This window comes from Perna viridis, chromosome 3 (assembly GCF_037379345.1).
Source record: "Perna viridis isolate PV_CMFRI_1.1 ecotype Kerala chromosome 3, ASM3737934v1, whole genome shotgun sequence".
NCBI lineage: Eukaryota > Metazoa > Mollusca > Bivalvia > Mytilida > Mytilidae > Perna > Perna viridis.
The window spans coordinates 16,809,273-16,822,507 of NC_142447.1; the positions used below are offsets into that span (position 1 = coordinate 16,809,273).

A 13,235-nucleotide genomic window follows, 5' to 3' on the forward strand; every position below is an offset into this window, starting at 1 on the left:
CCGCAGCGTAGTTCCACAGTGTAGTTATTGTTCTTGAGTAAAAGGGGTATTTGTACGCCTTTCTGTGCTTGGATGTGCCTGAGTGATCGAGAAAGTTTGTGTATGTTGTCTGATGGAATGAGCAGTTTTGTAAGGTACAGAACTATACTAATTATATATGGAACGCCTAAACTGTCTGACGAGATACACATTTGTGTACGTGTTGTCAATTTTATATCACTTGTTGTGGTTTTATAATTACATGTGGTCATTTTGTATTTACGTTATGTAGGAACATCTTTACATTATGTCGTTTTGTGTTTACGTTCTGCCATTTCGTCTTTACGTTCTGTAATTTTGTCTTTACGTTATGTCAACATATATTTGCGTAATGTGAATTTATCTTTACGTGCAGTGGTTTTCTTATAACGTGAGGTCGTTTCATCTTTACGTTTTGTCGATCTCTAAATACTTTATGTGCATTTTCTTTTCTTTATGTGCAGTGATTTCTTCTTTACGTGATGTGGACAAAAATTTCATGATGACTTGTGACCCCGGAACTTTCTGATCGTGTAAACTTCAAATCAGTCCGTAACAGGCAAAATAGACGTCTCTGTTCTACCACTTCAAGCTGTTGTATTTGTGATTTGTTGCGAGGGTCCCATACGCAGTTGCCGTATTCTAGTTTTGGTCGAACGAGTGATGTGTATACATGCTTTCTCTTTGACAGCCTTTGAGTTTACTTTTAGGGTTACGTTTGATAAAGTTCAGTTGTTTTGAGTCTGTCATCTATGTGTTCGTTCCATTTTATGTAATTTTGAATGGTTACTCCAAGAAATTTTGTTGCTGTTTCTTTTTTTAGTACGTGTTAGTGGTGTGAGTAGTTATGTTGTATGGGATTTTGCTTTGTAACATGGAGAACTGAGCACTTGTTAGGATGGAAGGACATGAGCCATTCCTCCTCCCATTGAGCTGCAGCTGATAGATCTTTTTGGAGCTGTTCAGCATCTTTGTTTGATAGTTTCATATACGATGCTGTCATCTGCAAAAAGCCGTACACAGGCAAATATACCGCTCATGAGAATCATATGGTTTGCATCATATGATAATCATATAAATCGAGCACCATATGATTATCATATGATAATCATATGTTTTTCACAAACATATGATTGTCATATGTTTTAAGCCAAAATTACCATATGAGAATCATATGATATTCATATGACTATCATATGTTCAATACCATATGATTGTCATATGATTACCATATGAATCGAGCACCATATGATTATCATATGTGGCACATTTGGCTGTGTAAGGCACTATGTAAGGTACATATCACAACTCATACGTTATGCCAGAGCTTGCCGAAACTACGCTGACTTTTTGTATCGCGCTAGAACTCTAACGAATAGGCTTCTGGAACAGGGTTATGTTGCTACAAGATTGAAGTCATCACTACAGAAGTTTTATGGTCGTCATCATGAACTCGTGGATCGTTATGGTGTATCCATCAGCACCATGAAAACTGATTTATTCAACGGGTCATAGTTTTCCTTTCCTCGTTTGTCTACCCCGGACTTGACTTTTTATGAGCAACTCGGCGGGTGTTTCTAGAAAAGCAGAGAACGCTTACCCTACCGGTGCACCTGGTCCATGCTCCTAGTTTTTAGTGGAGTCCGAGTTGCTCATTTACTTTTGTTACTTTGTATGTATGATTTTAGTTACTTTATGTTCTTTGTTGTGTATGTCTGTTTTCCATGTCTGGTCTTTGTCCTTGGAACTTTTGATTACCGCTGTAACCTTGGTTCCCTTGATTACTCTTTGACTGTCATTTAAGTCATTGTAGTATACAAAGAATAGTATGGGACCCAGTACTATAATTCATTGTGGTATACGCCGGATGTAACATGAATTTTTTCTGAACTCTTACCATCAACAGACTGACCGATACACTTTCGACGATAAATATCTGACCATGTTGCTGGTTTATCTTGTTAAGGGTAAGTTAGCATATATTAAGTGAAAACTTAATGGATAAGAAGGCGTGGATTCAAAGGGGGTCGGGGTGGACCCGATGTAAACCCCCTCTAAATTTCCTTGATATTCCCCCCCCCACATTCTACCACAATAAAATTCTTGTCTCATTTCGCACGATCTTTTATTATGTTTGTCCTCTCCTACCCAAGAATCCAAACAAGTAATTGCGCTCGTATATACATTGTACATGTTATGATGATTCGGTGTCGTTGCCGTTGTCGTCGTTAGCGTTGTTTCATTTTTCGTTCTGTGTGATAACTAAGATTGTAGTAGACCAAATGCCTATATTCTGAACTATTGTTACTTGATAATGGAGGAAATTTGCTATTTAAAATGGGCTCACTGATCCCTACCGTTCTTCAAAAAGGGCTAATGGTTTAAAATCGGTGTTTTATTTAATATTATTGTAGAACGTTTACTTCTCGTTCAATTTTGACAGTTCTCTTTTTATTTGTTTCTTGTAAACTTTTGGTTTAAGATCATTGGTAGCATTTATTTAAAAGTCTATGGGAGACCAAAGTGGGGCCATTACCTGATTTTTTTAAATGTTCTTTTCTTGTCTCTTATAAGGGGCCAAAGAGAGCCGGGCCCCCAATCTACTTTTTGATTTTTGGTGCGTTTTTGAATTTGTTTGTTAGATTCCTTCTGTAAATCCCTGTCTGTGTCTTTCAGTCAGATTTAAGATATCTCTAACGGTTTAATTTTCTAGATATAAGGGTCCAAAGGGGCCACGCCCAAAAAATCAACTTTTTTATTATTGGTGCAATTCTGAAGAAAAAAATATTGGATTCATGATCTAAATCACTGCCTTTATATGCACTTTAAGAAGTATGCTTTACTCTATCATTTACTATTTTTGAGGTAATGAGGTACAAATTAAGTGATTCATGAAAGCACCATGAGGCAGAACTTTGATCTAAATTTGAATTTCAAAATATTGTGCAATAGTGTATATGTATTCCAAGATTTTTTTTTATATCAAATGTAAAAACAAACAAAATTAGACATTTGTCATTGCAATCAGTGCTTAGAATGCCATTTGAAAGACTAGTTTTGTAAACTGTTTAACCATTGAAGTTAATCTGGAAGAAAGCCAACCAAAGAATAAAATGGAGCTGGGCATTTCACTTTTTTCAAGAATTAAATTCATTGTTCTTAATATACTGTTTATTTAGATAATATACATGATGGTACAATAATTAACAATTAATATAAATAACGCTAGATGTTACAAGAGCGGAACATGATGGTAGCTAACTCAAGTTATATAATTTTTTTTAACTCTGACCAATGGCTATATATCCTTCAATTCTGACAAATGGCTATTTATCGTTCAACTCTGACCAATGGCTGTATATCCTTTAACTCTGACCAATGGCTATATATCCGTTAACTCTGACCAATGGCTGTATATCCTTTAACTCTGACCAATGGCTATTTATCTTTTAAAGTTTAATCAAACCTTAAAATTATACTTGTCAAAAACAATTAATCAAATCTGTGTAAAGTTACGGTGGACAGTATCATAAAATGTTACCAAAATAAAGCTTGATTTGGCCCTGATGGTCCTGAGATAACTATCCTTATTAAATGCAATGCTGTCAAAATATTCTAAATAAACAGAAACTGAAGACTTTTGGTAAATAACATTTTTACTATTTATTCTAAACTTAGAAAAAAAACAAGGACGTTACACAGTTTTCAACATGTGTTGTTAATTGTAAATATGTGTATATGTATTCAGATGACAAATAATGGTATGAATACATCCATTGAAACTAGGTTTTTGTACTGTTTACAAGTAACACACTGTAAAGAGTAATCAAGGGAACCAAGGTTAAAGCGGTAATCAAAAGAATGCAATCCAGGGACAAAGACCAGACATAGAAAACAGACATACACAACAAAGAACATAAAGTAACTAAAATCATACATACAAAGTAACAAAAGCAAATGAGCAACTCGGACTCCACACTAAAAACTGGGAGCATGGACCAGGTGCACTGGTGGGGTAAGCATCCTCTGCTTTTCTAGAAACACCCGCCGAGTTGCTAAAAAAGTCAAGTCCGGGGTAGACAAACGAGGAAAGGAAAACTATGACCCGTTGAATAAATCAGTTTTCATGGTGCAGATGGAAACACCATAACGATCCACGAGTTCATGATGACGACCATGAAACTTCTGTAGTGATGACTTCAATCTTGTAGCAACATAACCCTGTTTCAGAAGCCTATTTTGTTACAGTTCTAGCGCGATACAAAAAGTCAGCGTAGTTTCGGCAAATTCTGGCATAACGTATGAGTTCTGATATGAATACTCCATACGCAGGTGCTGAAGGGATGTTCCCACAGATGAAAGGAAAGTTGACAATGCTGAATGAAAAGTCATCATGTTTGTCGTTAAGTTTGGTCAATAGTTTTCCTTTATCATCGATTTCTAAGTGTAGGTCAAGATATGAGGCTGACCTTACAGTGTCTGTAGTATCCTTTATCTCAAGTTCTCTGGGATAGATGCGATGTATCATTCCCCGAAATTGTTTAAAGATAATACGTCATCTATATAGCGGAAACTGAGATTAAAGGATCTAGCCAAACGATATTCTTTCTTTCGGGTCAAATCAGCTATAAAGTCAGCCTCATAAGAATAAAGGAACAGGTCAGAGCAAGTAATGGTACAAGTCATATCTTTAAAAAAAAAAAAAAAAGACAACACAGTAAAATGTGTTCTTTTTACTTTTTCAACATTTCATTCTGGAAATAACTGCGTCGGAAAAAGAATACATTTTACAAGTAATTTTGGTACATATATGTATGTATAGCATGCAATACATGTACTTTAACTGTTGTTGCATAATTATAAACTGATCCAAAAAGTTCAAACACTCCTAAGTTTGTAAGCTGAATATAATCATATATTCCACAGTAAAAAAGGGTAAATTATCGGGACTATGAGTTCATGATAGATTCATACCTATTTATCATACTTAAACAGAGTACAAAGAACATTTTACAAATTTTGTACATCAATAATATATAAAAATAAAAATTAAATTAAATTAAATTTAATACAGATTTGACATGATGCTCGTCTGTTAAGATGCATGCGGGGTGACGCGAAAGTACTGTACTAACCGGTTGACTGGCAGAAAAAAAAGGATTCATTTTCCCTTCAATATTAAAATATATATAACTTTGTCTTTCAAATACTATTTTCAGCTATATTAACTCTGCATCTAAAAATTTTCAGGCAAAGTAAAGAATACATTTAGATTTGCCATGATGCTGAAAAGGAGAAATCCAAGATGGCGGAATGACGCGAGGGTACTAGGTTACAGATACAGAAAAAAATATCCATTATTTCCCTCACGATAATCGAAACTTGTTCACATATAGTATCTGTAATGGATGAATTGTGTCTACATTAGGGAGTGCTTTCGTGCAGTAACCCATCTATTTAATCAAACTTTTTCCCGTATGGCGTCCCCTTCAGCTTCAGAAACGTTTCTTCTAAGGTCAGGTGATATATTCATACGCATGAGATGGCCGGTGACTGTAAAAATTTTTCACCACGTGATCAACAGTATGCACATATGAAAAAAAACAAAAAAACAAAAGCAAAAACAAAAACAAAACAAAAAAGAGATAAATAAATATATTGATTATGCATAAAGATGCAGTTATATTTTCTTGTCAATAATTCATTGTTAAAATTTTCTTTACATCACAAAATTGGGACATAATCCATTTATAAATCATTTATAAATCATAAACTTTATAAATTTTAAAGCATTGAAATTGCTGATTGACACACAGACATCAAGTAAACTATGTGACGTTACGTAAACATTTCGACATGCTCTACTTCTAATAGACTCAATTTGGCACGGTACAAATTTCAGTCTAGCTTCGGTTGGCTCTGACATAACTCCATACGTGGTGCTACCCCTCTTTGTAGCTATGCGCGCATTCCACTGTCACACCTTTTCACATGTAATCAGCGTCTGCCTTTTGTTCTCCTGTTGAAGAACATAATAGGACAAACAATTATAACGATAAATAACAGCATCAACAACAACACCGTACTAAACATTAGTGAGTTACTCAAGCATGCTTTTTGAAATGCTTCAGTGAACGTTTTAGTAACACCCTTGTCTTTGAATAAAGCACATGCATCCATGACTAAACTTGAGCTATAATACCACGACCCTAAAGACACTGACCCTATCAATATACAGCACTGCACACATAACGATTCCTTGGATGTGTGTATGGTTGTATCATGTTGAGCTTCTTTTTGACACGTGGCACTTTGGGGCACTCGATTCTGCACTTGGATTTGACGGAAGTAATCAACTTGGCCTATATTTATTATTTGAGCATCGGGATGGGATGAGTTAGAATGTATTTCAATCAATGAGTTTTTCGATGGTGGATTTGAATCTGTGTCAGGAGAAATTGATTTTCCGGAAGATGATGTTTGAAAAGTAATCTTTCCATTGTCTGAATAGTCTTCCCTGCACATGGATTCAACTTCCTTGGTTTTTTTGCAAAGGTCTCTGGATTTTAGACTTTCAGAACATGAATCTTCTTGCTCAATTTGTCGAAGGTGTTGGAAATCTTTCTCACTGAGAGAAATGTCTGATTTTTCCGGTTCCATCTCGATTCTGTGTCCTTCAATTACTTAATCTCTTGATTTAGTGTCGGATTTAACAAGAAATCTTGTCTGAAATATAATTTAATTTAGATAAAATTTCCAATTAATGGGTATGTGAATAGCATATGTAACAATAGAACTATGGGCATCGTCCTTTTGCGCCAGTTGGGTAAAAAATCGGTAGTTAAATTGCGTCAAAAATTGTTTTCCGAGTAGTCCTTTTCCGCCAGAAAAAGACTACCTTTTGCACCAAATATAAATAAGGAAATTAAATATGAAAAAGGTAAAAATCTAACAATAAAACAATCATAAAATAAAGAAAATGAGTTTAAAATGTCTGAATAAGTTAAAGATATGGAGATTAAATATATCTGCATGCTATATTTACATTTTAAAACTAAAATAAAAGTCTTATATTACGTATGTTTTCATAAATAAAGAGCTGAACAACCAGTTAAATTACGGGGTGTCGAATGGGATTTGATCTTTTTGTAATCAAAATCAATTTTGTGTACATTAAATTGAATTCCGTCACAACAAAATAATTTTTGTCGTACAAAACTATGTTACACAGACTTGTTTTATGATCACTTCAATTTTGTAATGACGAAATTCTTTTTTTGAGACAAAATTCAATTTTGTGTCACAAAAGTCAATTCTGTGTCACAAAATTCAATTGTGTCACAAAATTCAATTCTGTGAGACAAAATTCAATTTCGTGTCACAAAAGTCAATTTTGTATGCAAATTAGTTTACAGGATCCTTTGAGTATGCAAATGAATTAAAAAATATGCATCATCATGTACACGTGTATTACAGACTTAAAGTATACACTGTAATACAGTGGATAGGGTACGAATGTGTACAGTTATAATAAAGCACATAAGTGAAAGAAATATCGGATATCGTAATCATGTAACCTACTGTGTAAACAAAAGGGAAACGAAAGTTAGACACGTATTCATCCTCCCAAGTCAGGGTTTCGAGTCCATCCTCGCTCCCTCAAACCCCTGACATCACTCATTCATATTTAGCGGGTATCGTCCAGCCAAATCCGATTGGTTGCTTCTCCGGGTGCGAAGCACCAATGAAAATTGATTTGACATAAAATGTATGTGGACAGGTAAACAATGATACGAGTAACTGATAGTTGTAAGATGTCACAAATGATTCAATATGACCAAAAATGATAACTGTAGATTCTGTTTAGAGTCTTCAGCGACAAAAAAATTACGTTATGTGTATGTAGCCATTTTGTAAGTTATATCGAAGATTTTCTATTACGAGTGATTTGATTGGATTTTGGATGCGGGTTAAATTTAGGTAACTAACTGGATGAGACTGGACGATACCCGCTAAATATGAATGAGTGATGTCAGGGGTTTGAGGGCGCGAGGGTGGACTCAAAACCCTGACTTGGGAGGATGACACCTACTATGTCGGTTTTTATACGCCCGTCTAAGACAGAACGTATTATGGTATACCGTTGTCCGTCCGTCGTCCACACTTCGGACAATAACTCAAACACACCGCTAAATACGAATAAGTGATGTCAGGGGTTTGAGGGAACGAGGGTGGACTCAAAACCCTGACTTGGGAGGATGGTATTCTGGTACTAAAGGATCATTAATTTATCGACGCAATTAAACTACGAAAATCGAAAAGTAAACTGGCGCAAAAGACCTCTTTTTTGGCGCAAAAAGAAAACGCCCATAAAGATCTACATATAAAGTGTACATAATTATGTATATAACATAAGGTTTAAATGCTATACATTCACAAGTATCACTTAATCACATGTTTACGAATGGATGTGTTCCCATTTCGCTTTCCGAATTTTTGAATATTGATATGCCGGGTTGAAGTCCGAACGATGTGGCATATAAAAAGTTGGAGATTCAGCCGTACCGTGGAGTACCGTCCTTCAACCGCTTGTAACGATTTTCAGGTTGAAATTGTGCATGTCACACTTACCTAGTTCGATTTCGGAATCATTTTTCTGTATGCTAATACCAAATTTGCTACAAAAATTACATTTTTTACTGAAGTTTTGATCATTTTCCACGAGAGACCCTGTTTTGTTGACATTTTGAACTGTAATAGAGAGTAGGCGGAGCTTGTTACTTTTGGAACGGAAGGGTAGCGGACACGTAATTTTTCAACGGAATTTTGAAATATTCTGTTAGATTCCGGTTTTAAAAAATCGTTTCTGCTCCGTTCCTTTCCAAAAGTAACAAGCTCCGCCTACTGTCTATTACGGTTAATAACGATAATGGATATGGTGACTATGTAAAAGAGACAACCCCATCTAAACGACGAGGAAACCCTAACATCACAGGGTAGACTGCAGTTGACGCAAAACAATACAGGTACAGATGAATAGTTACCCTTATATATATATATATATTGGTCTTCCTCAATATACGGTAATAAAAAAACGAGAGAAAAAAGACGTAATTTTTTTTTGTGGTTCTATTTTTCGCTTTACTTTATGATTTGATGCTTAATTTGGTATTTTAAATGCAAAATTTGAGTACTTTTACAAGGCATACCGTTTACTTATTAGTCCAATTGCCTTGATAAACATTAAAATCGGATACAACAGAAAATAAAATGCAGTTCCGCTTTACTTTTAAAGTCGTGGATGTCGAAAAAATATCAAGTTTTCAGTAAACGGAAACTACTAAAACATACAGTGGATATACTTTACCCCCCCCCCCAATAAGCTGCAACTAGGTTAGCATAATAAGCAAGTTGTTTCTTTTTCGAACGACAAAACAAAAAGTTCAATGTATTGTTTAGTCCAATTTTTAGATATCTTATATTATTTGGTAGATATTTTCTATTCTTTTTTATAAAATATCTTAAAACATACATAAGGTACAGTTTAAAAGATATCTTGTAAAACATACAAAAAATCTTATAAAACATATATAATGTCGCATAAATATTATAGGATAACTCACAAAGTATATAACATATCTTATAAAGTTTATAAGATATCTCATAGAGAATATTAGATATCTCGTATAATTTATGAGGTATCTTATAAAAGTTTGTTTATAAGATATCCTTTTTATTTATTAAATTCATAGAATTTATGAGATATCTTATATCAAAAATGTTGATAAGAGATACCTTATTAAATATATGAAATATCTTATCAACTAAATCAGATATCTTACTAAAATTATATAAAATATCACATATCTTTCAAAAGATTTCTCATAAACTTAATACAATTTCTCATGAACTTTATCAAGATTTCTCATGAACTTTATAAAATATCATATATTGTTTATAAGACATCTTTAAAATAAATAAAGATATCTACTAAATTATATAAGATACCTGCAAATCGGAATAAATATGAATATGGCGTGCCATACATTTTAACCATTTATAACATGTATAGTGAGAGGGTAGCACATAGCGAAGCTTGCTCCCACTATTGAAAATGCAGTCCGACTAGCATATATAACACGTGTCATATTCTAGTCAAGCTGCGTATTTTATAGTGGGAGCAAGCTCATGTGTTCAGTACAACGTATATAATCTTAATATAGAAAATCACGAGTTTTCAATACAGCTGATTTCGATCAATAATTACGGAATTCATTTGACGTAATATTTAAGCAGGTAGACCCAGGGTAAGGGACATAAATCTAGAAATCAGTGATATGTTTGTATCATATTGAATTTTGACAAAGCCTTTCAATCTTTCATTTGAAACAGAACGAAATCAGTCTGACTTCATTGTGTGAAGTTATTTTGACGCTTACATGAAGTTGATGTAAAATTCTGAATACAAACGTTCCCATGATTTGTAAAAGTTGTGTCCCTTACCCTAGGTCTACCTCCTTAAACGAGAACATTATTCGAATGATGTCCGACAAATTTTCAACATGTTGAACCATGAACAAACAGCAAACGAAAAAAATCAAACATGATTTTGGCAGTCGTATATAGCAATTATCTTAGGCCTATAAATAATAAACGAAAGTTCCAGTGTCACATTTAAAATATAAAAATAGAACTGGGGAATTTTCATTAAAAAAAAACGGAAATATTACATTAATTAAAAAATAATCACAAAAAATAATTAGTTCAGAGTTTACATACAATCAAAATACCACTTGTATATCAAATTAAACCCCTCCCTTTTTCATTTGATAAAAGAAAAGTGTTATACCTCAGAGATCATCATGTACACATAATGAATTATAAATAGATCTCTATTAAAATGTTATAAATAGCCACACTAAGCCTAGATTTAAATGAGCATTACACATTTAGTGCTTACCTTTACTGTATGTAAGACTTAGTATTTCTGTAAAAACGCCATGAAAAAAATTGATCTAAACGACAAAACTAGTAAGATGAAAAGGGAACACTTGGATACGTAAATTCTGTAGATGAGTAAATTTCGTCAGAATTAGAAAATTTCCAAATATTTCCTTTTCTAAGATAAAGGAAAAACCTAGATTGTTTAAAAGTAAAGATATTCTTCCGGTTTGTTTAATTCTACATCAGTTCATGGGAGATACTACGAATGAACGTAAGTTAAGTCAAAACTTCATATTAAATTATTTAAATAGGTCACGTTTATAACATGAAAATTGTTTAAACAGCAACTTGTACATTTTGAACGTGTTATAACTTGAGTGAAATTATTAATGCTGTTCACACACCTTGAATGTGAGACTGTGGGTCCATCTAGAGAATGAGATGCTTAAATGGGTTTTGGTAAATTTTGGAACAATCACTGAATGATCCTTCCTTTTTTTCAATGTTTCTGATTTTTTCGTTCCCGACTTTAATCAAGATAAAAAAATATTTGATTATTTTCAGGCAGTTAGTTTTTTCGTTATCAAGTATTTGCTAATATTCATTATTGTGATTAAAAAAAATAATATGCAAGCTTACCATGATCATCTAAGTCAAATTTAACATGAACGTTGTAACTGCAAGGTTTAACTCATAGAAGGAGGTAATGGAGAATAAATTATAGCAAATGGTATATATATATTGTTTAAACTATTGGAGTTAGGTCTGACAAAGCTTTATTACTATCTAGTTTATTATTATTATCATTTGTTGTTGTTGTAGACACCATAACAATGACCTTATCAGGAGTTTCGACGACAGTAGTAGTTAGCGGTATTCAGATACTGGTTGTTTCTGTTGCAATTTCGACCAGTCCTTACATATTTATAGGCAAAACTTTCTTGGATGGTGTATGTATGAAAATGGACGAAACATTATGCCAGTCGTGTATCACAAACAAAGAAATAGTGAACCCAAAATGTTCGATATGTTATCAAAAAGAACATTCAAGAACCCAATATTTCGATAGTGTTGCCTGTAAGTCGTGCAAGAAAGATCCATTCGATCCGCAATGTTTACTGTGTGAACAAAAAAACACATCTGTGATAAATGTAAACATTGACAAAAACTTCGTATTGTGGGATTTTTGTACCGGAAAAGCGTATCAATACATTGTATTGCTTTCAACAATTGGGGTGTGCTTGCTTCATTTGATACCGTTCGTAACCACTAAAACAGACCTGGTCTCAAACAACAGGCTTACAAGAATTGTTTTGACTTCTTTGGCGAAGAGTGGGAGAAGCCAAGACACAGCAGACACAAGAACCTTATATATGCTCAGCAATGTTTAATTTCAAGAAGGACTCAAAGGATCGATACATCTCTAAGGCTTCGTTTATATAATTTTGAACCCATACACAATGTGAAAACCAGTAGGCCCGAGCTTCAAAGGGTTTTATGCTACATGTTAGAATTTCATTGGTCGTGTTGAATACAGAAGTTATCAAGGCAGATCATACATATTACACGGACCATTCTTTTTCTGTCATCTTGCAAAATCATACCGAGTCGTGGATCAATACCAAATGCCATTCAGAAACGAGAGTATGATATAATCCGCTGCAGGAGTAAAACCAGGAGAAAACATTTGCAGCAACCGTTACCAATGGTTGTGCTTGTGAATATGATATCATATTGTTCACATACAAGTGCCATTTCTTCTTCACTACTTAAAGAAGCAGCATAAGCCGTCAAATTATTTTATTACTAAGTAAATTCTATACGGGCTAAAAAAATGTCTTGCATATTTATCACGTATATGTATGGACAAGGCTATTTGCGTGTTGTAAATTGTTTTATTTTTTTGTTTTTTACTTTATGATTTTTTTTATTAATATGAGAAATGATTTCCTCTTGTTTTTCATTGGAAAATATTTATAACATCAATTGTAATATAGAAATCAACAACAGAAGCTTACACATACAAAATCTTCTTTTTCAGTGTTATCAAACTGAACAAATTAGGATACTAGCAGTAACCGTGTTTTGAATAGTATTTATTCATTTATCACTTCCGTCAATTAGTTAGATATTTTGTAATCGCTCTAGACTTATTTTTGTTTTGAAAAATATCTATAACGTTAATGGTTAAAGAAAGCGATCTAGTTACCGGGTACGCTACAATCAAACAAATTCCATTTAAGAAATGACTGATATATTTTTCGGTTTACGAA

At 33.6% G+C, this 13,235-nt stretch overlaps 1 protein-coding gene and 1 long non-coding RNA gene across 4 annotated transcripts; one reads left to right on the plus strand and one right to left on the minus strand.

The window, feature by feature from the left end:
* Positions 1–3,171: 3,171 nt before the first annotated feature.
* Positions 3,172–11,104, minus strand: LOC148621213 (uncharacterized). Of its 3 annotated transcripts, XM_088575351.1 has the most exons (3): positions 10,979–11,104; positions 6,242–6,744; positions 3,172–6,037 (listed from the first exon to the last, which is right to left on the minus strand). In XM_088575351.1, the coding sequence occupies exons 2-3, from the start codon at positions 6,676–6,678 to the stop codon at positions 6,016–6,018; spliced, it is 459 nt and encodes a 152-aa protein (XP_088431477.1). In that variant the 5' UTR covers positions 6,679–6,744; positions 10,979–11,104; the 3' UTR covers positions 3,172–6,015. The 3 variants fall into 3 exon arrangements, 1 of the variants encoding a protein (XP_088431477.1); XR_015921115.1 differs by lacking the exon at positions 10,979–11,104 and adding an exon at positions 10,522–10,617 and having other exon boundaries at positions 3,172–6,744; XR_015921114.1 differs by lacking the exon at positions 10,979–11,104 and adding an exon at positions 8,650–9,670 and having other exon boundaries at positions 3,172–6,744.
* On the plus strand, positions 11,094–12,908 carry LOC148621214 (uncharacterized). Its single transcript, XR_015921116.1, has 2 exons — positions 11,094–11,233; positions 11,785–12,908. It is a non-coding gene; the product is annotated as an uncharacterized LOC148621214 (long non-coding RNA).
* Positions 12,909–13,235: the final 327 nt, after the last annotated feature.